The sequence below is a fragment of the Leucoraja erinacea genome, chromosome 1, assembly GCF_028641065.1.
Source record: "Leucoraja erinacea ecotype New England chromosome 1, Leri_hhj_1, whole genome shotgun sequence".
Lineage (NCBI taxonomy): Eukaryota > Metazoa > Chordata > Chondrichthyes > Rajiformes > Rajidae > Leucoraja > Leucoraja erinaceus.
In genome coordinates, this window is record NC_073377.1 from 95,474,724 (window position 1) to 95,502,516 (window position 27,793).

General features: G+C 41.2%; 1 protein-coding gene across 7 annotated transcripts in view; it reads right to left on the minus strand.

Annotated features, from left to right (window-relative positions):
* Positions 1 to 27,793, minus strand: part of LOC129699649 (septin-11) — an 80,667-nt gene that overhangs the window by 21,430 nt on the left and 31,444 nt on the right. For all 7 annotated transcript variants that reach the window (XR_008723902.1, XM_055639663.1, XM_055639671.1 and 4 more), the window contains exons 2-5: positions 23,046 to 23,166; positions 8,001 to 8,196; positions 6,868 to 7,054; positions 454 to 615 (exon numbers count right to left, since the gene is read on the minus strand). Coding sequence is in view for 6 of the 7 variants with exons in the window: in XM_055639663.1 (XP_055495638.1) it covers positions 454 to 615; positions 6,868 to 7,054; positions 8,001 to 8,196; positions 23,046 to 23,166 (666 nt within the window). In the remaining variant the exon portion in view is untranslated. The remainder of the gene's footprint in view (positions 1 to 453; positions 616 to 6,867; positions 7,055 to 8,000; positions 8,197 to 23,045; positions 23,167 to 27,793) is intronic.

Here is a 27,793-nt window from a genome sequence, read left to right on the forward strand (position 1 = left end):
CTCCACTGCCATTGTCCTTGGTGGATATACTTTCTTTTCAAGCAGAAGAAATGGTTTGGGAAAAATATAATCCAGAAAAATACCACAATGCCCGATTCTGATGTGTAAAATTTATAAATGAATCCTTAGAGATACTTAACAATTACAATCACAAAGTCATTTAGAGAATAGACAAAGAAAGAGTTATTAATGTTTGTCTCAACCAGACAACCACACCCAAGTTATTGAAAATATATATGCTCTCAGGTTTTGGTAATGAAGAGATATCACTAGGATGTCTCATGACAGACTAAATTAAAACTGACAGGTCAAACAGACAAAGACAGAAGTTGCAGCAGAGTAAAATATAGCTAACAATTTTTTCAGATCATATTAGGTGCAAAAGTTATGGCTCATATAAACTCAAAAAATCTTAAATGCTGGAAGCATTCTATTAAAGTAATTACAACCTACATTCATTGTTGAATTGATTTCCGCAACAGTTTCATCATCCGTTGGGAACTGGTAAATCTGCACGCCATTACTGACTAATTCACTCATGATTTTGATCTTGAATTTATGTAGTTCGCTCTTTGAGATTGTGTCGGCTTTGGCAATTATAGGGACTATATTCACCTGCAAAAATAAAGAAATCTATTAGCTCTTGTTCCCATTATTACAACTACATTACACCCTTTTCCATGTTTTAAATGCAACTTAAATTGCTGCAAAGTTAAAGAACCAGATTAAAAATACACCAATTTCTGATGTACGATTCAGGTGCTCTCACTCATGCACATTAATAGCACATTACTATATAATCTATCCATGAAAAAGCAGCCGTATGTAAAGGACTTCTTCCGCTATCGCATGGCTTTCTTTCACAACAGTTTCTTTATTAGCTGTGAACATACACTCAAAAAACTGTTTATTCTTGAACCTAACTCTCACTTCTGATGAAGGCACCCACCGATGAAAAGCAGGTAGTTCCGAAAAAAGAGACAAAAGACTACAGATGCTGGAATCTGGAGCAAATAACAAAGAGCTGAAGGAACTCCAACAGGTCAGACAACACCTGTGTGGGGAAATAGACAATGTTTCCAGTCAGGATTATTCTTCTGATGTTCCTCAAATGTTTTTCTGATCACTGTAAATCTTATTTTGAAATTGGCTATTGCTACACTTAACAAGGATGAGGAATGAAGTTTGACCAATAAGGAACTGAATACCAGCTAAATTCACAAGGTCCAAGAACTCCAACATGAGCCAAAATTGGTGTAGTGCTATTTCCTTCTGTTTCCCCATTCTTGACAAAAGCATGATGTGAACGCCAGATGTGGCTTTAAAAAACAACCTTTCCAATGTACTTCCAAAACTACACAAGCTTTTCTCAGAAATGTATGGCTCTACAGACAGAATATCGGGGCAGGCAGCAATAGTTCTGGCACTGACATCCAGCTGGTTTCTTGGTTTAACTGGTTGAAATCCACTGTAAATGGATCCATACAGTGGTAAATGGCTCGACTGTAATCATGTAATGTCTTTCTACTGACTGGATCGCACGCAACAAAAGCTTTATATTGGACCTTGGTGCACGTGACAATGTACGATACTGACTGACTGGTTTGAGGCTACCCAAACAGTGGAGCAATCCACATAAATCGTTTCCATTCTAAATAATGTGTAGATTCAGAGTGAAACGAGACCCAAAACTGACAGACATATGCACAATTCAAACAATACAAGTTTGCAAAAATTATTCACAAGCAAAACAAAAAAATGTTGCTGCTTCCTGTCAAGCACTGAAAGGGAATCTTTTATAGCCAGCAACCTATTCAAAAACCCATGCAAGGAAATAGAAGGAGCTACAATGCAGCATTCAAAAGAGTTACAACAGGAAGTGAGTTATTCCGTTACATTAAGCGTGTTCCTAATTTGAATCTACAGTTCCAGAAAATAAGCTCCCATAGGAGAGAGCCATTTGGATCAATTTACTTACACGAGGATGGTGCAAACGTTACTTTTTGAATATTTTAGAATCGGAGTCATACTGCACACAGGATAGATACAAAAAGCTGGAGTAACAGCAGGACAGGCAGCATCTCTGGAGACGAAGAATGGGTGACGTTTCGGGTTGAGACCCTTCTTCAGACTGATGAGGGAAATGAGAGATATAGGCGATGATGTAGAGGGATAAAGAACAATGAATGAAAGATATGCAAAAAAGTAACGAAAATAAAGGAAGCAGGCCATTGTTAGCTGTTTGTTAGGTGAAAACGAGAAGCTACTGCGACTTGGATGGGGGAGGGATAGAGAGAGAGGGAATGCCAGGGCTACCTGAAGTTAGAGAAACCAATATGTTATACCAATGGGGTTGTAAGCTGCCCAAGCAAAATATGAGATGCTGTTCAGCCTCATTCTGACAATGGAGGAGACCTAGGACAGAAAGGTCTGTGCGGAAAAGGGAAGGAGAATTAAAGTATTTAGCAACCGGGAGATCACATAGGTTCAGGCGGGCTGAGCAAAGGTGTTCCGCAAAACGAGAACGTTTGGTCTCACCGATGTATAAAAGTCCACATCTTGAATGACGGATACAGTAGATGAGGTTGGAGGAGGTAAAAGTGAACCTCTGCCTAATCTGAAAGGACTGTCTTGGTCTCTGGACAGAGTTGAGGGAGGAAATATCAGAACAGGTATTGCATCCTCTACGGTTGCAGGGGAAGATACCTGGGGAGGGGGTGGTTTGGGTGGGAAAGGATGAGTTAACCAGGGAGTTCCAGAGAGAACGGTCTCTGCGGGAGACGGAAAGGGGTGGAGATGGGAAAATGTGGCTAGTGGTGGGATCCCGTTGGAGGTGGCGGAAATATTGGAGGATTATGTGTTGCATGCGACAGCTGATGGGATGAAAGGTAAACACTAGGGGGACTCGGTCTCTGTTGCGGCTAGGGGGAAGGGGAGCATGGGCGGAGCTGCAGGGTACCGAGAAGATACGAGTGAGGCCTCATCTATGATGGAAGAGGGAAACCCCCGTTCCCTAAAGAATGAGGACATCTCGGTTGTTCTAGTATGGAACGCCTCATCTGGGGTGCAGATGTGGTGTAGGCTGAGGAATTGCGAGTAGGGGATGGAGTCTTTGCAGGAAGCAGGATGGGAAGAACTGTAGTCGAGATAGTTGTGGGAGTCAGTGGGTTTATAATAGACGTCAGTCGATAGTCTATTTCCTGCGATGCGAGATCAAGAAAGGGGAGGGAGGTTTTGGAGATGGTCCAAGTAAATTTGAGTTCTGGATGGAAATTGGTGGTGAAGTTCATGACGTCCATGAGCTCTGCGTGGGTGCAGGAGGTAGCACCGATGCAGTCATCAATGTAACGGAGATAGAGTTTGGGGATAAGGCCAGTGTATGCCTGGAACAGGGATTGATCAACGTACCCTACAAAGAGGCAGGCATAGCTGGGGCCCATGCAGGTGCCATAGCTACACATTGGACGGAGGAAGTGGGAGGAGTCGAAGGAGAAAACTTGGACCAAACGTAGACTAGGCGATCGTTTCGCGGAACACCTTCGCTCAGTCCGCCTGAACCTACCTAGCGCCTGGTTGCTAAACACTTTAATTCTCCTTCCCATTCCCACATAGATCTTTCTGTCCTAGGTCTCCTCCATTGTCACAGTGAGGCTAAACACAAATTGGAGGAACAGCATCTCATATTTCGCTTGGGAAGCTTACAGCTCAGTGGTATGAATATTAATTTCTCTAACTTCAGGTAGCCCTGGCATTCCCTCTCTCTCTATCCCTCCCCCACCCAAGTCGCACTAGCTTCTCGTTTTCACCCTGCAAACAGTTTACAATGGTGTTTCCTTTATCATCGTTACTTTTTATCATATATTTCATTCATTGCTCTTTATCTCTCTACATCATCACCAATATCTCTCTTTTCCCTAATCCCTAACCAATCTGAAGAAGGGTCTCGACTCGAAACGTCTTGCATTCTTTCTCTCCAGAAATGCTGCCTGTCCCACTGAGTTACTCCAGCTTTTTGCATCTATTTTCGGTTTAAACCAGCATCTGCAGTTCCTTGCTACTCATACTGCATACAAACAGGTTGTTCAGCCCACTTGTCCAAGATGACCATCCTCGCCCATTTATACTATCCCTCCACTAATCTCATTTTATTCTCCCCACATTTTCCCTAACTCCCCACCGATTCTACCACTCAATTGATTCTAGGGATAATTTACAGTGAACACAGAACATATTGCCGTAGGCTACAGGAACAGACTTTGCCAAAGCTGATCACGATGCCAAATGAAACAAATCATTTCTGCCTGCATGTGATCCATATTCCTCCATTCCCTGCGTATTGAAAAACCTCTTAAACACACATTCTTCAATGGGCCACTGAACCTTAATATGAATCCTGTGAAACCTGTAAAATTCTTCAACAGCTTTGCATTTATATGGCATCTTCAGCACAGCAAAACCTTCAACATGCTTCATAGGAGGACCAACAAAAGTTGACACCTAGCCACAAAGGTAGATACTGGGGGTTGCATGGATCTGACCTGCTGCTCGCAGTTAGGATAATATCTACTGACACTTGGTGCCAAATGTCAGCTGTTCCCTCAGGGAGTTTGATGTTTTGCCAGGTATCAACCAAGTCTACCGCTCATTTTGTTACCAAGCCCAACATGGCAGTGGAATCTAGCTTGTGTCTGTGCAGTCCCCCTTTCCAGTGGTCCAGGCCAGGCCAGGCCAGCAATGAAGAAGCATGATGCATCACCCAAGGATCACAATGTGGTGAAGACCTAAAGACTTGTTTTTTTCCCTACTTCTGAACACTCTAATTTACATTATGTACAGGTATTAATGATTAGCTCCGTATTACAGATTCTACCTTTGAGTCTGACAATAAGGAACACATCTGAATGGTACTTTGTTCTCCAATCCTGCCTCAAGAACAGTGCAGGAGTAAACCTTGGCTTCTTTCAACACCCCTGGCACAAAGCCCAAGTAAAACTCTTCACAGCTGTGCCAACTCAGTTTCCACAGATTCCTGACTATTTTATTTCTTGCTGGATTGCACAAGTGTACCTTGAGACACACCACTGCTTTCATATGTTTCTAGTCAGTTAGAGAATTGTAAAGATAAGGTTTCACAGGGATATAGTTACGAGTATGCAACAACACTACTGAAATGTAGTTCTACTAATGCCTAAAAATCTGCAGCAAATAAGAATGACATTGTTTTAGTTCATATCTGGTGAATGTGCCAAATAAACACACTTGATCCCTGGACTATGGTTTGGCAGAGCTTGTAGCACTGTTAGGATGTGGTTGTAGATCCATTATTAATGGGTGTGGCTCGACTGAGGCATATCATTTGGTGTATACTACACTGAAATTTAACACTCGAGGCAGGTTCCTGATCGCGTTTGTAAGAAAGAATGTTCCAAACTAACCCATGGCAAATTCTGCTTGAAGTGCACTTTGTACATCTCAAACCTTTATTAACAGTCCTACCCATAATGTTTTACTTTTACTTGCTAAGGCCATATAATGTAATGAATGGGAATTAGAATTTTATTTCAGTAGTGTGTCTGTCATTCACTTGGGAGTAAACGTTTCAAGCTGAAGTCTGTGGGAGGTTGGCAAAGACAATCGAGGGCCAAAGAGATGGCACTTGATTGACTGCAAGATTGAGGCATTTCAGGACATCTGGTTATTAGCATGGTTTCCAAAAAGTAGATGAGAAATAGATGTTTTAAGGAACATCCCAAAGCATTATTCAGCAGAATGCTATAGGGAATGACACAACTCGGGTCTAGTCAGCAGAATGACATATTGGGGCGCATAAGGTATTTGAAAACCTGTAGGGTTACAGATGTAGTGAGGAGCAAGACCATGGAAAACCTTTGCAATGTGGATATAACCAGAGTAGGGACCAATATTACTCATTGAGTTAGGCAGAAATCTCAGTGAGCTTGTGGGTGAAAGATAGATGGTTGGTGATAAACTGTATGGGGTAAACCAATCTAGGAAGATAACAAAGGTTGGGATGATGGCATCAGGAGTAAATAAGTTGGTGAAAACCTAAAATGTATTTTATCAATATTTGTACAATTCGTTTTAAGGATCTTAACACTAAAAAGATCTAAGTGGCCAGTTTTTTGATTTGATTATATAATTTGTCTCCTTTTAATTTAGAGATACAGCGTGGAAACGAGCCCTTCGGCCACCAAGTCTGAAGAAGGGTTTTGGCCCGAAACGTTGTCCATTTCCTTCGCTCCATAGATGCTGCTGCACCCGCTGAGTTTCTCCTGCATTTTTGTGTACCTTCAATTTTCCAGCATCTGCAGTTCCTTCTTAAACCTACAAACCTGTACGTCTTTGGAATTTACCCGAACACCCGAAGAAAACCCACGCAGTCACAGGGAGAATGTACAAACTCTGTACAGACAGCACCCATAGTCAGGATCGAACACTAGTCTGTGGCGCTGTAAGGCTGCAACTCTACCGCTGCGCCACTGTGCCACCCATTAAACTGATATTTAATGATAAACACCTGAAGCAGTGGACATAGTTTTACTTTGAATTATTTTTATTCAAGGGCTAGGTCATGTGAATGAATTAAAAGGAAGTAGACTATAAGGTTATAACAGCATAATAGGAGTCAAGCATTTAAAGTACAAATGTTTAAGATATAAACAATATATTTTTTAGTCAGGAATAAACCAGGAATCAAGACCCAAGGATCATGTCAGCATAGCCAATACATGAAGGGCAATTTCAACAATTCTTGTTAGTTGGAGGGACAGGGAGACCCTGTACTTTCAAAAACTGCCACATTTTATCTGGAGATTTGACAATCTTGAATAAAAAGAAAACAATTACCTTGCTGTCTAATTTTTTCATGGTAACAAGATCAAGAGATTTTAGTGAGTGTCCTGTGGGCGCAATGAAGTATAGGCAGGTGTGAATTCTGGAGTCATTATAGTTGTAGAATGAACGCTTGATTTTCAATTCTTCCTGAAGGTATACTTCAAACTGTGCATCAATGTATTCAACAATAGGCTTGTAGCTGTGTGTAAAAAAAAAAAGTATATTAGGGATATAGGAAAATATTTTAAATATGTAATTACCTGAAAAACATACCGGGCCGAACTGTCACCTAAAAAAAAAAGACACAGAGTCTCTTGCTCAAAGTAGAGGAATCGAGAACCAGAAGATATAGGTAGGTATAAGGTGAGGGAGGAAAGATTTAATAGGAACCAGAGGGATAACTTTTTCACACAAAGGGTGGTGGGTGAATGAAACAAGCTGCTGGAGGAGGTAGTTGAGGCAGGTACCATCGCAACGTTTAAGAAACATTTAGACAGGTTTAGAGGGATATGGGCCAAATGCAGGCAGGTGGGACTGGTGTAGATGGGACATGTTGGTCGGTGTAGGCAAGTTGGGGTGAAGGAGCTGTTTCCACACTGTAAGACTCCATGACTCTATTACAGTGATACCTGTTAATACCACAATAAGAGGGGTGGGTGGGGATGAAGAACAAGCCTGAATGGATTGCACCACAACTCCACAAATTAGGGATGCTAAATTCCCTAGTAAAACACATCAAGCTGTTAGAGTGCGATGTTGGAATTGCCTTAACACTAGTTCCTTCCTTTTCTCCCAACAATGATGTAATATTACAACAACTTTCCAATATGTCACTGTCGTTAACATCACAGCTTTAACGTGGGGTTTTGATAAAGAGACTGGGATTTAATCAGGCTCATTAATTCTACATACGACCATTTCACCTGCTAACATCTCAATTCCACTGCTAACATCCGAAAAGCAAGCAGCAGCACTAGATCTGACAATACTGGGGATCACTACTTTGCTGTTGATCCTTATTATGTGCATTCACTGCAGAATAGACACATGGATTAAGTACAAGAGAGGTGTTACCATCAGTACAACCAGACTGTACATACGAGGTTTCATTTTCAAGTACAATGATTCATGTGCAAAATTCTTACCTGTCTTCCTTGTTTATCTGATCCCCAAAGCCCACTGTATCTACAATGGTCAGCTTTAGCCGTACATTGCTCTCCTGCAATTCGTAACTGCGAGACTTTAACCGGACACCAGGCTCGTTGTGCGATGCTTGTGCATTTTCAAATTTAGTATTGAACAATGTGTCCATTAACGTTGATTTACCAATACCAGTTTCACCTAAAAGATGTAAAGACATAAAACACTCTAAGCATGCAATATTTCTTAGTTAATCCCTCCATTTATTGGACCTATTATTGGTGAAATAGCAAGACATGGAATACTTTCAACAAAATATTAATATTTGAAAATGGATGCCTCCATTCCCTTGAAAACAGATGATCATAATACATTGAAACAGATGCCATATTAGTTTCATTAGTTCCAAACATTCCAATATTTATTCTTTTGCTTTACAGTACATCATGGTATAACACATGGCTCGTATTTTTTTTAATGTGTATTAGCTGTATTTCCAATTTGTTTCCAAGTGCACATGAACCATCCGGCAACTTCTGCATATGTTTTACTCCTCTTTTCAAGGATTTAAAAACAATGAACAATTGGAATACTCGTGCGATTTACTGAATTTCTAAATCGGAAAACGCCATTAGGCTGCAATACAAATACTTACTGCATTTTATTAATTCACTCAAGTTATTTTTTGTGTTTTCAGCAAATTCTCCCCCATATTTACTGCAGAATTCTGAATAATGATAACCTCTGAGTGCAAGGGGAAATATAGCATGAAACGGATGTGTGTACAATACATAATTAAACAGGAATTATAGTTTCCTAACTATGTCTTCATCTTTATACTGACAATTTAATCTCTTTAATCTTCTTAAGTCTAAATGGCATGCACTGTTCTTCTCTTGCTTGGTACCCTGTATAAATTCATCTGTACTTTTATGCACTTCTTTGGAATAAAGACAGACAATTAACCTAATTTTGACTTGGTTCAGCAAGCAGTTGGCCCACAACGATGAGGTGAGTGAATTCTTCCTGTGCCACAACAATTAATCATTTTGAGAGCAGACTCTCCAAACCTTTTGACAGGAAGAAGTTTCCTCATAATTGCTTTCATGTGAAATTGTTTTATTGTCATGACATTTCTTCACTGCCATTTTCAAAACGTAACCTTTTTCCTTAGCAATAAAATTGGTTAATACATTTAAAGAGATAGCATTCATTCATAAAAATGATGCCCAACAATTTTATTAACGTCACATTTCCCAAAACTCCCATTGCACGGAATAGTAAGCAGATTAATACACAAAATAATTTTGTTGTTTGCTTAAAGTGGTTTCACATCTCAAAATAATAATATAACTAATTGAAACCCCAAGCATCTCTCTCTTTAATCCCAATGACATTTTAAAGTTCTCTCAATCATGCCAAGAATTTATTTGCAGCCTATTATGAGATAACTCATAAATATGTTTTAAAACAAATACAAAATGCTGAGGGAAGGACTAGTCAATCACTGGTCCTTGAATCTATGTGCTACCAGACCGTCACCCCTCCACAAATAGAGGCTTCTTTCCTCCCACAAAAGAAACAAGTGAAGACATTCACAGTCCCTACGTCAGCACATCACTGACAATGTGTCTACTGTTTTCACAGAGCTTGTGACCAGATGCGACACAAGCAATTTAAAAAAACCTGTCAGTTTCCATATCACAGAACCATGCTGCATTCATATTTATCTTTTATAATTTTTGCAAGGCAATTCCTACATTTACTTTATGAATCAAGAGATCTGTATTCTATGCAAATTCCAATACTAAAGTGACCACAAATAATTAATGATCATGTAGTAAACAGGATTGCAAAATCGGATAATGGCAAGATGAATTTTGTTTCCAGTGAAATACACTATAAACCATGTCAGTACTTGCTAAATAAAACACAATTAATTAACCCTTCAGAAATCTTATAAAAATGTTTTATAGAGACGCTGGAAATATGAAAATTCTGATGAAAAATGTTTCACTTGAAAAGTTAACTGTCATTTCTAAAGGTGAAAGCAGAGAAATTAAATTTAATTATTTGCAAGATTAAAAGCCTCCTCTATATGAATTATTAAGGCACTCAATTTTTTTTCTCTTACGGCAGTATACCTTCTTCATGCAATTAAGGCAGATGTCAATTCTTGACAACAAAAAACTGGAGAGATGAAATATAGAAAGCTAGAGAAAACGATCAAATCTATTGGGCAGGGAGCAAAATAATAACTAGAACCCACTTGGAAAATATATAACACACAAAAATAAGTGTACCCATGCAATTAAAGTCAGAGCAAGGAAAAAATGTGAAAAAGAAAATTGAACAAAGTTTCTGTGAACGCGCACAGCATTTGTAAAAATGTCGGTGAATTTTACTTCGGAGTCACGTGAGTGACTACGTGAAGAACCCCGCCAGGACGCATGCGTGTCATATCGCTACACGCATTGCGAAATGTCAGGCGCAGTGGAACGACATTCCCCCGCAGCGGCAGTTTAAAAGCCGGAACTTGCAGGTAAGAGTTTACTCTGCGGTCTTTTTTGTTCCCTATACCAACTGACAGGTGGGGAACATGGACAAATCGAAAAAAACAAGGGCTGCGACAAAGCTGGTGAGGGAGAGCAGCGGGCAGCCAGCAGCAGCCAGCGGCACTGGGATCACCGATAATGGGATCAGCTGTGCCCGATGTCGCCTCCGCACCGGCCAGATCCACGCGGCCAGGCGGTAAGGCTAGACAGAAAACAAACAAGGTCGTGGAATCAGAGGAGTCCGACTTTGAGCAACCGCGGGCGGCCAGCGACCGTGAGCACTGGAGCCGGATGGAGCGATGTGTGGAGCATTTGCTCCAACGTGACAGGCTCCGGGAGATGGAGTCGGGTCACAGTGGGCTCTATGGCAAACCCACAGCAGTACCTCGTGAAGGGCTGCACAGTGCTTCTACCTCATCAGAGGGGAACACTGCGGGTCAGTTCTGGGCTGATCTGGAAGAGGGGTTCGCAGAAAAAAAGTCAAGTGTGCAGGGGGTACAGGAACAAGAACACCTACTGGACATGGTGTCCAACTTCATACAGCCAGACCAGACTGGCCAAAACCTGGAGCAAAAGCTAGCTGCCAGTATAGACTATATGTCTCTCAACAAGCTACAAGAACAGGCTGTACTAGACACTACATCAAGACACCTGGCACCGGGCAACTGCATATCCCTGAATGTTCCAGTAGTAAATACCTGTATATGGAAACATATTGGAATAGGAGTCAGAAGTATGGATGTCAAACTACAAAAAGTATTGAAACTTCTAACAGCAGGGATAACAGCATTTGCCCGCACAGTGGATGTCAAGGACATGTCCCAGGACCAACAAGATGCACTGGCATTGCTTTGCAACACTCAATATGAGATAAATAACATCAGGAAGAGTGCCTTCCAACCCACATTAAATCCAAAATTCGCAGGTCTGTGCAAACCTGGGAACGTAAAACCACCGATACTACTATTTGGAGGCAACCTATCGAAGCAAGTCAAGGAGCTCGATGAGGAAGCAAAAACCCTGGGACTGATAAAAGGAACTCCATCAAAAACCCACTACAGCCATAGACAGCACCCCTACGCACCCACCAGTAGAGCAAGACCGACTGGTGAAAGCTCGAAGGCCCAGTACACAAAACACGAGTGTTTTTTAGGCCATGGCCCAGGCCGGCCTTCCTGGAAAATACGCGGACCTCCAACGTCAACCAAACCACAAATCCAGACACCAGCGAATCAACATCAGCGAATAACTTACAAAAAGAAGTAAACCTGCCACTGGTAACTATGGAGGTAGGTGGGTCTGGTTCCCTACAAAATAAAGGGAGCATGGAGGTTGGGGGGGGGGGGAGATTACACTCCTTTCTAAATGCATGGAGCATGTTAACAACCGATACTTACATTTTAAGCAGTATCCAGGGATATAAAATAGAATTTATACACAAGTACAGCCCTCCAGTTCAACATATACCGAACCGAATGTTCGTACTTTCTGGTAAAGAGAAATCAGAGGCGCAAGCTGAACTGGAGCGGCTTTACGCAAAATGTGGAATTAAAAAACCCAACAGGAACCACTAGAATTCGTGTTCAATATATTTACCAAAAACAAAAAAGATGGTGGTTGTCGCATCATCATAGATCTGACCAAATTGAATACATTTGTACAATATATTCATTTCAAAATGGAAACCTTTGTTACTGCTAAACAATTAATTTCCAAAGGTTACTTCATGGCCAGCATCGATTTAAAAGATGCTTACTATTCAGTGCCTATATGAGGTGACCACAGATGTTACTTAAAATTCAACTGGATGGGACAGCTCTGGCAGTATAAAGCACTGCCAAATGGGTCATCAGCCCCCAGGCTGTTCACAAAAATTTTGAAACCAGCGCTGGCGTTTCTACGGAAACAAAAACACATGGTCATGGCATATCTAGATGACATAGTTATTGTGGGCAAAACTTTGGAATTGGCCAAACAAACTGTAACAGCCACAAAACAGTTATTTGAAAAACTGGGGTTTATTATCCATCCAGTTAAATTTAAATTAACGCCTTCCACTACTATGGACTATTTATGGTTCACCATTGACTCAGTTCACATGTCGGTGACTTTGCCTAAGGGAAAGGCTACATATTTAATAGAGGCTTGCAATAACCTCATTGACATCAGCAAACCATCCATCAGATTGGTAGCAAAAGTAATTGGCAAAATGGTGGCTGCTTTTCCAGCCACACAATTTGGACCTTTATGTTACCAAAACTTACAGAGAGCAAAAATACAAGCACTCAAAATTAATGCAGGTCACTTTGACAGACCTATGAAGCTACCAATCAAAGCTAAAATGGAACTAAAATGGTGGATAGATAACATCTGGCTTTGTTCCAATCCAATCATTGTCAGTAACCCTTCTATGGCACTACAAACTGTTGCCAATGCACTTGGGTGGGGTGCCACCAATTCCATTACCAGCTGTGGAGGTAGATGGACTGCTCAAGAGACATCATTATTACCCACACTGGGCATAAACTACCTGGAAATGTTGGGTGCATTCTATGGCCTAAAGTCATATTGTACTGGGTCATATCACCAGCATGTTAGACTACAGAAAGACAATACCACCGTGGTAGCATACATTAACCACATGGGTGGAAACAAATCAACATCATGTGACAATCTGGCTAATACAATTTGGCAATGGTGTATCCAGAGAGATATTTGGATATCAGGTACTTACCTACCAGGAAGACTAAATTTAGTGGCAGACACCAGGTCACGCAAATTTAATGAAAACACCGAATGGATGTTGAATAAAAAAGTATTTGCTTAAATTACAGCACGATATGGAACACCAGATATCGATCTATTCGCATCCAGACTTAATCACCAGTTATCAAATTGTGTTTCATGGGAACCAGACCCTGGGGCAGCAGCGACAGATGCATTTTCGCTGCATTGGGGGAAATTGTTTATTTACGCATTCCCTCCTTTCTGCCTCATCAGTCGGGTATTAAGGAAAATACAGCAAGACTCTGCGTCTGGTATTTTGGTAGTACCCGATTGGCCTACTAAACCATGGTTCCCAGTGGTACTAAACATGATATTAGAACCATGTATCACCATCCCACATAGACCAGATTTATTGCTTCATTCCCGTAACAAGGGATAGCCACCCATGCCATAACCATTTGAATTTATTAATTTGTAGAGTTTAAAAACACCACTACTACAACTGGGACTGACGGACCGAACAGTGAACATGATCTCGGCGGCCCAAAGACAGTCCACCAAAAAACAGTATCTGGTCTATATCAGGAAGTGGGAGATGTATTGTCACAAAAACAACATCACCTACAGAGACATGAACATCCCGTCTGTTCTGGAATATCTGGCAGGCCTCCATTATGATGAGGGGCTCAGTTATAGTGCCATCAACTGCGCCAGATGTGCCCTATCGACTTACCTATGGCAAGGAACAGAGCGTCACTCTGTTGGGACCCACCCACTGGTAACAAAACTTATGAGAGGAATTTTTAATACCAATCCACCGAGAATCAGGTACTCCCAAAAATGGGATGCTCAGGAATTGGTCTCCAGCAACAGCTCTGTCCCTACACAGACTGACATTAAAAATAGTCATGCTAATGGCATTGGTCACGGCACAAAGGGTACAGTCATTACATTCATTAAGACTGGACAACATGACCTCTTACATCTGAAAATATTACATTTCATATTTTTGAATTAGTAAAGCAGAACAGACAGAGATCAGCAGGCCTCAATATAGAATTTAGGTCAAACCCAACAGATGATCGTCTCTGTGTAGTAAGACATTTGTCGTTATACATGGAGAAAACGAAAATCATCAGAGGCAATGAGAAGGCACTTTTAGTCAGCCATAAGCAACCACACAAAAGAGTGGCGGTCCAGACCATCTCAAGATGGCTGAAACAGGTGCTAACACAGGCTGGGGTGGATACTAATATTTTTAAATCTCATTCCACCAGGGCTGCAGCTACATCGGCAGCTATGCAGTTGGATGTACCAATGGACCAAATCCTCAAGGCGGTCAGGGGAAAAGACCATCCTCAAGATGGTCAGGGGAAAAAACATTCCAACTATTTTATCATAAATCAGTCATGAAACCTGGAACGTTTGCAGAAACAATTTTAAGTTCTGTAATTTAATTTACCCCATAAATAGGGGTTATAATTTTGTGTTAATAAATTTTATGAATTTCAATGTCGAATTCATGTCTAAATTATGTTGACACAATTCCTCCTTCAGTCATCAAGGCAGATGTGATGCATGGACTCGTTTCCACGGCATGAAATCACAGAGCTTTAAAATCTTCACGTAGTCACTCACGTGACTCCGAAGTAAAATAGTAAGATTAAACAAGAACTTACCAGTTTGAAGTTTGGTCGTTATTTTATGAGGAGTAACGTTGAGGGATTACGTGCCCTCCGCTCCCACCCTTGATCATATACTCAACTGGTATCTCTTCTCTAATCTTACTATGTTTAGTAATTACAGTTATCTGTGATTTCACACCGCTGCTTTGAAGAATGACACGCATGCGTCCTGGCGGGGTTCTTCACGTAATCCCTCATCGTAACTCCTCATAAAATAACGATCAAACTTCAAACTGGTAAGTTCTCGTTTAATCTTACTATTAATGGCACAAATAGAAATGAATGGGTATGGTCTAAAAGCCGTTGCAGAGAAATAGATGCAGAGTACCCAAGGTTAGGACATACACCACATACAACCTTTGGCTGATAAGCAAAATGGAAAACAAGGTGGGTGGCTGATATTAACAAACAAGTTAAATATGGTAGAGGGATGGTTGTTAGTTCCAATAATCAAGAGAGCTAGTATGGATCGAACCAAGCAGCAGCAAGGGCCAGAACATGGCTTCTCAAGCAGTAGTGGTAGTGTGGGGCATAATATTTAACAAGAAATTGTAAGTGTATGCAACAGGGTAATAATCAAAGGGTAATTTAATCTATATATAAAGTGAGCAAACCCAATTAGCAGTTAAAAATATGAAGGTTAAATTCAAGCTCATGCTTAAAAGCTAACCCTAATGCATCAACATGTTGAGTAATCCATGAAGGAAACTGCTCACGAAGGTCATTCATAATTCAGGTGCCCAAGAAGATGAAGGTGACATGCCTCAATGACTATTGATCAGTGACACTGACGTCTGTAGTGAAGAAGTGCTTTAAGAGGTTGGTTGTGACGCATATCAACTCTTGCCTTAGTAAGGAACTGGACCCACTACAATTCACCTATTGCCACAACAGATCATCAGGATTGCAATGTTGCTGGCTCTTCACTCTGCACAAGACGATAACCAAACCTAACCTAAGTCCTATAGAGCTGTATCATGACTTCCTGACTTTACACACAATGGCCTGACCTATAAAAGCAAACGCTTTTACCACATGCCTTCTTTATCACCCTAACTAATTGTATTGCTACTTTCAGGGAGCTATGGAATTGGATGCCAAGATCCCACAGTACATCAATGTTGTTGAAGGTCTTGCCATTAACCATATACTTTGCCCTTACATTCAACCTCCCAAAGTGCAACACCTCACATCTGCTCGGCATAATCTCCAGTTGCCATTTCTCCGCACGTTTCTGTAGCTGATCTATATCATGGTGTATATTTTGGCAGTTTTCCTCGCTATCTGGCACTCCAGTGATTTTAGTGTTGTCTACAAACTTACTAGCCAACCCTTCTGCAATTATATCCAAGCCATTTGTATACATCACAAACAACAGAGGTCAGAGCAAAGATCCATGTAGAACTCTACTGGTCATGGACCTCCAGCCAGAATGAATGAATGCATGAATGAATGAATGACTTGAATGAATGAATAATTGAATAATATTATTGGCCAAGTATTCACATACAAGGAATTTGCCTTAGTGCTCCAACCGCAAGTGACAACATGACATATAGTGACAGTTAGGAATGGCACATAAAACATTAATAATAAAACATTAGCGATTAAACATGTGAATTAAATAAAAGACAGAGCAAAAGCAAGCTACAGATTTTTGGTTATTGAGTAGAGCTCCTACTCATGGTAAAAAGCTGTTTTTATGTCTGGCTGCGGCAGCTTTGACAGTCTGGAGTTGCCTTCCAGAAGGAAGTAATTCAAAGAGTTTGTGGCCAGGGTGAGAGGGGCCAGAGATGATCTTGCCCGCTCACTTCCTGGCCCTTGCAGTGTACAGTTCATCAATGGAAGGAAGGTTGCAGCCAATAACTTTCTCAGCTGATCGAAAGGTTCACAGCCTCCAGGTGTCGTGCTTGGTGGCTGAGCCAAACCAGGCGATGATGGAGAAGGTGAGGACAGACTCTACGATGGCCGTGTAGAATTGGACGGCGAGTTGGGAGAGAGGAGTGGGAGCTTTCCTAAAGTCTACAATCAATTCCACTGTGTAAGAGCATTGAGCTCCAGGTTGTTGCAATGGCACCTGGACGCCAGCTGTGTCACTTCCTGTCTGTAACACCATTCCACCACAACCCTGTCTTCTATGAGTAAGTCAGTTCTGAAACCAAACGATCAAGTCACCATGGATCCCGTATATTTTAATCTTCTAGATCAGCTCACCATGAGGGACTTTTATCAAATCTATCTATCTATCTATCTATCTATCTATCTATCTATCTATATATATATATAAAACTTAAATCCGTCCGTCCGCCTGCAGTACGGATCCCTTCCTGCCTTTCGATTCGTGCCCGATACTCGCAGATGTCCAATCGGAATGGCCGATGCTCGCAGATGTCCAATTGGAATGGATTCATTTGCATGTACGGCTGCCGGCTGCATTTCTTCCTTTGATTCATTGCCACGCCCAATCCAGACGCTCAATCTCCGAGATATTTTCCATTTCGGTAGAGATTTCACTTTTCTTTCTAAGTATCCGCTCCTCATTTCATTTCGTCGTGTTGAAGTACATGTTTTTAATCAAATCCTTCTCCCCCTCCCCCACCCACCCCCAAGTATTTCAAAAATAAACAGGCTTCTCCATTTACATGTCAGCTTCCAACACACTTCGAAACAAAGTTGCAAGAGAGGAACACTGAACTTTTCACTGCTGCAGCAGGCAGGGGAGGGCTGCAATCTTACATTTGGGAACGGGCTCAGTTCCAATGGAGGAGACGGGTGCATGGTGGAATATTGGGTTGGGGGATCACACCATTGGGGGAGCAGACCCAACGGGTCTGCACTTGGTCTAGTACTCGTCTAAAATCCATGTAGACAACATCCACTGCTCTATCCTCATTGATCACCTTCTTCACCTCTTAAAATAAAAACCCTAAAAAATGGTTTGCAATAAGGTGCCAAAAACATTGAAACAAAATGCTAGGGGGGGGGGGGGGGGGGGGGGGGGGGGGGGGGGGGCATGGATTGGGGATTAGTTACTGGATAGAAAACATAGTAGAAATAAACAGGCAATTTGTGGGGTGAGGGTATGTGGCAGGGTTGAGGTGAGTCACATATGAAGTCACATGAAACTGCACCTAAAAAGGTAAACAGGTCCGATCTCTCCATATAATGGTGAACAAATTTTGGAAAGAGGTAACAAAGGCTCATCAGATTGATTATTGGATGATGGGTTTATTAAACGAGCTGAGGTTATACAGTTTAAAATCTCAAATATTGAGGAAACAGTGGTGATCGCACTAAAACATACAAAATCATTACTGACTTGAAAAGGGCAAATGGTAGAATATTTCCACTGGCTTGATGTCTATAATCAAGACTCGGTCACTAAATAAGGGGTTCAGGCAGAGATGTGAAGGTATTTCTTCACCACAAATGTTGTAAAACCCTTGATTGTCTAATCCAAAGGGCAGTGGAGGTTCAGTCACCAAGTAAGTTCAAGACAAAGGGCAATAAGACTTTTAGATATTCAAAGAATCAAAGGTTATCAGATTAATGTGGAAAAGTGGCACCAAGGTAAAAGATGAGCTTAAATCTGATTGCATAGTACAGCAAAAAGCCAAATAATTGCCTAATCATGCCATTCTAAAAAATGTGAAGAAATATTTGTTTAAAGTAAAATACCTCATAAGAAATGCAAGACATAAGGCCCTGTCCCACTTTCCCGAGTTACTCACAAACTCTCCCGAATTTTCCCCTTGATTCGAACTCGGAAAATTACGGTAATAGCCGTTCGTAGGTACTCGGGGCTACGGCTGGCATTACGAGCCGCTACGAAACATCTATGGGCTCCTACGAGCTTGCTACCGACATTACCTGACATTCCCCGAGTTCGAATCAAGGGGAAAATCCGGGAGAGTTTGTGAGTAACTCGGGAAAGTGGGACAGGGCCTTAACATTGTGCTATAAAAGGCTGAAGATGCTCGTATCCCCAATATAAAGTCTTCAAACCAATGACTATTGAAAAATACATTTTGTGTTCATTAAAAAATGGGTTTCCAAAAACCAATGCCATAAGGTTCTTGAACCAAAAAGTTCAATCAACTGATCATATCTGAAGTACAAAATTTGGAAAGTACATGTTTTATGTCATATGTTGTGCTGTTTAACATCCACACCACTCGAGGATTGTTTAAATCCTGGCTGAATTTTCCATCCTGTATAAACAACATTCAACTACAACAGAGAGCAGTCAGGCCATCCCCAAGCATTGATTTATGAATACAACACATCACAGATGGATGGACCAACTAATGCATTTGGAGAGAGAGGATTATTCTGAAATAGAGGGGAAAATCAACCTTGCTTGCCCTTGAGTATGTACCAGCTATTAAGCAGGTCTAGCAGATGCTACAGGAGTAGGTTTCTGAGGCCACTGGTGTCTTTATATTTTAATTCCCTTTTAAACAATAAAGTAGTTTCCTGATCAATGTTCTTCAATTGCTGGTTTAGATTAAAATTTATCTTAATACAAGAGCACTGTAGATTCAAGTTGAACGATTTGCACACCACATTTAAAACTGCTTCACAAACAGCACAGCACAGCATGTGGCTGGCTTCAGGCTATTTTTCCATTCACTGCTGGGACCACGATGAAAGTCAATGCAGTGGGAAGATATTTTATCGTGGAGCCTTTGTGATCTTCAACTTGCACTGCACCACCAATGAACAGAAGCAAATCTTAAAGGCCCTACATTTAAAATATTCAAAAACGTTTTTTTCTTCTAGAGACATAACATTAATACTTTAATTGTATTCTATCTGCATTTGTCGGTTTGATGAACTCAATAAGTAAAATCAATATGTAGTACTCATGCCAAAATATAATGCACCCTTTTTAACTATAATTATGCTTCAGTTGGGACGGCTCAAATTCTGTGCAGGACAATGAAAATGTTTTAAGCATGGAGTAGTTTAGCACTTTTCATGTTCTCGGGATTTTGAACAACAGTTTGAAGCTGAGCTGTATTTGAAAAATCAACAATATTTTCACAAAAGGAAACAGTAGCTCCATGTATATGGAAAGGTCCTAAAACGTAAAAAATAATGCCATCAAATCACTTTTTACCATAGAATGGTGATGAATGTTCTCTTGGATGCCAGGAATAAACCATACTTTTCTCATTAAAAAAACACCAAGATTCTCAATATTAATTTAACAGGATGGATGTGATCCAAAGTTCAATCTAAAGACAACAGTGACCTGTTCCTTACAAGTTTAACGTATCAGATAAACTATCCAATTAATTTCTGACAGGACCCAAACTCCATATCCTTAATCAATATTGAATGCATGCACAAAAAAATGCTTTGTGACTGTATGTACCAAAAGGAACTATAATGACAAAGGGAATTCCACACTTGCATGGAACACTACTAACCAAGTGGGTTTGTGGTTACAAAAACAAACATGTTAACAAAATGAGAGTTTATAAATAAGTTTCAATACAGTGGCAGACACTTTGACAAGTAGGACTGAGCAATTACACACTCATGTCACACACTGCTACAGTTTTCAGACTCCTTTAACAGAAGGTTAAGTGTAACAGTAGCTTAAGACGTCTTTGGAACATACTGTTTCTCCACTTTTAGTGCCTGGGCTATATTTGGGACCACTCCACAAGTTCTTTCATTTCCTTCCAAACAAAGGGATTTGTTAAATACTACTCAAATTGAGAAATACCCAAGTCAAAAAAAACTTGTAATCAGTCGGCCAGATAGCTCACCATGCAACAAAATGCGTGCAATAGGAGAAAAAAAAAATCTAAATTGGGTGGGGCATGACCAATTTTAGTTCGTCAGGAAGTGGAACACGATGGCACGGGCGGCACAGCGGTAGAGTTGCTGCCTACAGTGCTTGCAGCGCCAGAGACGTGGGTTCGATTCCGACTACGGGTGCTGTCTGTATGGAGTTCCTCCCGTGGGTTTTCCCTGAGATCTTCGGTTTCCTCCCACACTCCAAAGACGTACAGGTTTGTAGGTTAATTGGCTGGTTATAAGTGTAAATTGTCCCTAGTGTGTGTAGGATAGTGTTAATGTGCTTGGTTCGCTGGTCGGTGCAGACTCGGTGGGCTGAAGGGCCTGTTTCCGCGTTGTATCTCTAAACTAGACAACTAAACTATGCAAAACAGAGAACCTCAAGGTGAAAATCAGACTTTTAAGAGCATTTCAGGTTTGCTTAAGTACATAAAATGTTACAGCATTGAGCCAACAGTCCGTTTGTCCTTTCCTTCTTTGTGTTTTAATTGTATGTGTTAAATGGATGTATTTAGTGTTCTTTAGTTTGTTCTATGTGGGGGGGTGTATCGTATCTCCATCCGCATTGCGGCCTAACATCGAGGAGTTGGCGGCCTTTGCTGGAGACCGATTTTGAGAGCTCTACAGCGGGAGCCTGCGGACTTACCATCACGGAGCCCGCGGTCTCTGGTCAGAGACCAACTTCGGGAGTTTCGATCACCCCGATGTGGGAGTTTCGATCACTCCAATGTGGGAGTTTTGATTGACCCGACGCAGGGGCTTCGACCGCCCCCGACGGATGGTACGACTGCCCCGACCGTGGGAGAAAAAAAAAAGAGGAAGATGATTGGACTTTTTTTTGCCTTTCATCTCATAGAGGAATGTGTGGAATCCGGTGTGGTGGCTGTATATGTTAACTTTTATGTAATTGTGTGTTTTGTTGCTTTTTTGCCCCCATAAGGCTGTATGGTAATTCGCATATCACTGTACCTTAATTGGTACACGTGACAATAAAAGACCTTCGAACCCTTTGTTAATGTCATGACTCACTGTGCACTGCGGGAACAAACAGAAACTGCAGACATTCCGCCTGAGGATCTCTTCCCACATTAGAAGTCCTGCTGTTCTTGAGGATCAAATTAGGATTTATTTTAAACAATCCCCTTTGGTTTTCCCATCTTTTAATCTCATGGTTCATTATCAGAAACATAACATGAACATTTCATACACATGTAACAGTTTAATAGCATCCACGTCTTTCTGTGGAAACTATTACTCCAGTACAGCTGTAAAATAGTGCTACATCTTCAATAAAACTAACCTTTGGACTGTCAGTTGCAAGATATAATTTATCGAAGAACAATGTATGACTTGAGTAACTGAGTGGATAAGTGTTTGGCCCTATTTAACAAAACAAATTATCCTCTTTAAGACACAAGAGACTGCAGACGCAGGAATCTGGAGCTAGAAATAAACTACTGGAGGAACTCAATAGGTCAAGCAACATCTGTAGAGGCAGCGACAGTCGATGTTTTGACTCCTGACCAGGCATCAGGATTGTGACTGTTATTCTCATACATATTAATGAAACTCATTGGATTTCCTTCAATTTAAATTGCCAGTATTTTTCATGGCCCATGTTGGCTTTCCAAATTTACTTTTTAATTGTCTTGTGTACCATATGCTCTTCTTGACCTTCTCCTGTACTTCACTTCCCTCTTTTTGTCTCATTTTACACTTTAATGCACTTTGGTGTACAGGCCTCTAGATTTGGCAGAACTTCTCCCTCAAGGCCTTTCTATTGTTCATATCTTCAAGTGGCCATTTCTAGTTCATTTGCAGACCACTTAGTTGTCCATGTTTCACTTCCCAGCAAAGTAAAATTGGTCTTACATCAATTTATAACTTTTTGCTCCTATTGCACATATTATTTCCCTTACCCATGCCAAATTTAACTGAATTATGATATCAGTTACATTAATCATCCTCCAATCTGCTAAAAGTTCTTTATGATTCACTGTTACTTGCATTAAGGTATTCAATTTCCAGGGCTGCTTCCTTCCTCCTAAATACCTGTTCAGCTTCTCTCCTTCAAGCCATCTTAAACCAAACTCTCACTGCTCTAACAAACCTTCCCTTAAGATATTGGTTTATTCAAGTGCAACCCATCAGCACGGTTCACTCATCAACCAACACTACAAGAATTACATGTTTAACCCCGTGATATTTGCATAACATGAAAAACTCATAAAATCAAAGTTCTCTCCTCTTACTATTTCAAAATATTACTCACCTACACAAAGAATATTGAAACAAAACCCATGAGTTGTGGACTTGTTGACCAACTGATCTGGAAGGCTATCAAATCCCACATGACCAGAAAGATTCACGTTTCGTAGGTCTTCACACTGAGACTGCAAAAGGAATAAAAGGACAATCAAAAAAAAATAGGAACATTAAAAAACTAATGCTAGTAAATCACTTTCATGCGCTCTTACGACTCTTTACCACCCTAAAGACGCCAACACTTCACTTTTACCTGGCCTATCTGCAACTGAGGGGTTTACCCAAGGGAAGCGTGATCTGATACTCCACAGATCAATGTGCACATCAAGCAAAAGGATGATTGACAAAATAATTTTCCTTTTAGAAAACAGATTCAAATTAAAATCAATAACTGCATGCAAATTCTACCTGTAAATGAATTGAAAATTATCATTTAAAAATCTCCGAGAGACATAAAATGATTTCAAATCTCTTAAAGCACACTAGTTATATCTGCATGTACAAATGGCTCCCCCCACCCTCACCCAAACCCAAATGTGGGGAGCATTCAGCATACTTATCCCACAACATTAGTTTAGTTTAGTTTAGTTATACATCGTGGAAACAGGTCTTACACACACTAGGGACAATTTACATTTATAACAAAGCCAATTAATCTACAACCCTGTAGGTCTTTGGAGTGTGGGTGGAAACTGAAGATCTTGGAGAAAACCCACATTGCTGCAAAGGATGAGAAAGGTTGGAAATATGCTTGTTTCTCAGTGTCTGAAATGTAAAGGCTAACAGCGGTTTCTTTAATCACAGAATGTTTATACACAGAATGAAACAATTGGGACTTGGATGGAAATTGCAGAGAACCTACCACTTGTCTGCATGAAGACCTTTTGCAGTCAGCTGCAAGTTAAATATAAAGAAGCCTGGACTCAATAAGAACAGCAGGCAGGAAAATGTACTTCCTGACAGGCACTGTAGATCTAAGTTTTATATTCCACTTGCAGCTGTACAAAACCCTCTAGATAGAGAAAAATATATACTTCTTGAGTAGGCACCAATATATTTTTATTACAATCATCTCCAACTCCTCTGGGGAAGTATGTGGGATGAGAGAGGCAGGAAAATGTTCTAAATTGAAACATTATCCAGGGAACTGTGCAGCAAAAACAAAAAAAAAGACTCATGCTGCCACATCATCTGCACAACCTCATCTGCTCCTGTTAATATTCAAATATGACTCATTCTTTCTAAAATCATAAATGATCTAACTTTCTGTTCAGCAATCTCTTTTGGAATGTCATTGAGGACACATAGAATTCAGAATGAGGAGCAATGATCAGTTAGTTTAAAATGCAAGGCCAAGACTGGGGTTGTTTACAATCATCGAGTTCCTGCTGATAATGATTGTTCGAGCCTGGACACAGTAACAGTGGAGATATCAGAAGATACTTATGACAGCATGATCCAAGAGGCTCAATTCACAAGAGCTTCAAGTCTCAATCGCTGCTCCTGATGGAAACCAAATTCTACTTGCAATTCACTAGTTGGATTTCTTTGGTCAAAAGGTCCAAAGTTCCACATTGGATCTTAAAATGTGCAAATTAATTGCAGCTTAACACATGACAGTGGTGCAGTGGTAGAGTTGCTGCCTTACAGCACCGGAGACCGGGGATCGATCCTGACTACGTGCACTGATGTGTACGGAGTTTGTACGTTCTCCTCGTGACCTCGTGGGTTTTCTCCGAGATCTTCGGTTTCCTCCCACACTCCAAAGACATACAAGTATGTAAGTTAATTGGCTTGGAGTGTAATACACCTAATACGTGTAAATTGTTCCTAGTGTGTGTAGGATAGTGTTATTGTGAGGGGATCGCTGGTCGGCGCTGACTCGGTGGGCCAAAGGGTTTGTTTCCACACTCTATCTCTAAAACTAAAACATGACCTCTAGGTCTCCACATTACTACATATTTCACTAACATTCAAAACACCCTTGTGATACACAGAGGAATAGGAGGAATGTGACTATCCTACCAATTTGAGATAGGAAAACCAGAAGGGCAAGAGAGGATAAGATAACAAGATTCCATCCCCCCCCCCCACCAAAAAACCCAAAGCAAGTTCACTAAAGACATCTAATGCTTAAACAATTAACACCAGATAACCGTTTCAAATTACTACATGCCATCCATCTTAGCATTGTTTGGGCTACAACGAGGGAACATCAGCAAAAGTAAATGAAGAACAGATGTGCATTCCACAGCTGACATGCAGATTTCATTTAATGACTCCGATGTGACAAACAAGCCTGAAAGAATTTGTTTAGAGCCAGAATGGAACTGCAGAAGGGTCACGTATGTTGTACATTTTACTGCCAAATCCAATCCTCAGAGGCTTCCAAAAAAAAAGGTTTAAGTGCTTTTACACTGCCTCTTGAAAAGCAGAATTTCATACATTTGGTGTGCAGCATGAGAAACACAAAAACTGATCACATTCAAGAGCATTGCAACGATCCTGACAGATTTACATTATTATGGAAATTCAGAACAAGAATGTTGCTGGAAATTCAGAACAAGAATGTTTTTGGAAATTCTAGATAGCGGTATTAATTTAACTAAAAGTGGCCACTTTTGTCCACTGCAGAACTAAAATGTTATACAGCTTAGTGCGTCAACACACTTCAACGAATTGGATGAAATTAGTTTTCAGTCATTCTAAAAAGATAATTGTTGCCAAAATCCAAAACAAGTTTCTTTCCTTCCAGTCATGCTGCACATTTGTTTTCATGTGCAGGAGTTCCATTTAACTTCCATTATACTACAATTTCTACTGAAGCATGAAATCAGAGTTGAATTCTATTGACCTTAAAGCGAGTGACGTAATTAAACTATGAACGGATATTCTGAAATGTTAAAAATTCTTAAAACATCTATTCACTATGTTCTGCTTTTTGGCAAGCTCTGTAAATAACAGAAGCGCCCTAGCATCCAATAATTCATTCTTCATCGGCACCTTATGCAGTGAAGTGTTATCAGGCTAGTCATAGATGGAAGATAGTGGAGTTTTATCAGTTCCATGTTACTCCCTCTCTGCTGTGCAAGGCCTGTGTAAATTCTACCCCCCGACTTTCAATTCTTGGCTGTACTTGAAAGAGAAAGGAAATCAGGAACGGTGCATGAGAAAGTGGATATAAACCTTTACTTCCGAGAAAAATAATTCCAATACAAGTTTCTTTGTATTAACTAAACCACCTGGGGCATTTCCCTTCACAGTTTGCTGCACTGTGACTTGAGTCAGGGAGCTAGAGGTTTCTGAAAGCTTGGCTGAATAGTTGGCTTTAGGTGGCTTTGGGTAACCTATGAAACCTTTCCTCTGTTAACTTGGTAATCAGAACAACAGAGATGTTTGGTATGGGGAAGAACTACAGAACGATGAGCACCCAAGCAGTTCAAATGTCTACCACCAAATTTGGAGATGTGCTTGGGGTATGAAGTTGAAGACTAGGGCCTGTCCCACTTAGGCCGCCACCCAAAAAAAAAAATCAAGGTCGAGGTGATCTGTAACCTCCGACCACCTCCCATGCATATGTTGAAAACCTTCCTCGTCTATGAAGAAAACCGGCTTCGACTAGACCTGCGACTAGAAAATTATCGATTTTTAAAACGACAACCTATTTTCAGTCGAGGTCGGTTTTAATCATGATGAAAAAATTGCAGCAACCTAGATTAAGCCTCGACCACGCGGAAACCACTTTCGACCATTAGGGAGAGTGACCAAAACCTGCTGTGACCTCATGGAAACCTTGGGTGGCGGACAAGGTCAACAGGGGTTGCTGTTTAGGTCTCCTAAGTGGGACAGGCCCGTTAAGGAACAAGAGGTTATATAAAAATGGGAGAAAGCTACCATGGGCTGCTGCAGTAGTGGGATTTGATACATACAATAATACAATACAATACAAATTTATTATCATTTGAGCCCCAGTGAGACTCAAACGAAATGTTGTTTCCACAGCCATACAAACAAAGACACTGTCTTACAGACATACACATAATTAAATTCACACAAACATCCATCACAGTGAAGCCACTGTGATGGAAGGCAAAGTCTTTTCTCTCCCCTGCTCTCAATTTCTCTCCCGATGTCCAAGCCCCAGGCGGGTGATGATAAGTCCCACGGCCATTTTAGGCCGCGCGGGGCGATTTACGGCCCCGCTCCCGGTCTGAAAGTCCAAGGTTGGAACCCCCACGGGCGATGGTGAGTCCCACGGCCATGAAGCCGCGCCGGGTGATGTACGGTCCCGGTCCGGGTCGTTCCAACCCCGCGACACGGGCTGGAGAAGCGTTGCGGGAGCTCCGGGAAGCGGTCTCTCTCTCCCCCCGGACCTGCGAGCTCCCGTTGTCCCAATCCACCGGACCTGCGGCTGCGTTGCTGGAGCCTCCGAGCCCCAGGAGTCGAGTCGCAGCAGCGAGTCACCACCGCTCCCCACGCTCCAAGGCCGGCCAGCCCCACGATGGTGAGTCCGCAGATCCGCAGCTCCGCAGCTCCGCAGTCTCCCGAGCCCCCGGGTCGTTCAGGCTGGAGGCCGCTCCACGGTGCTAGGCCCCAACGACAGCCGAGACCCGACAGGGAAAAAGTCGGGTCTCCCGGACAGGGAAGAGATTTAAAACAGTTTCCCCGCCCCCCACATTTACACATTTAAAAATACTATTAAAAAACACCAAACACTACATTTAACTAGACAAAAAATAAAAAAAAGACAGACAG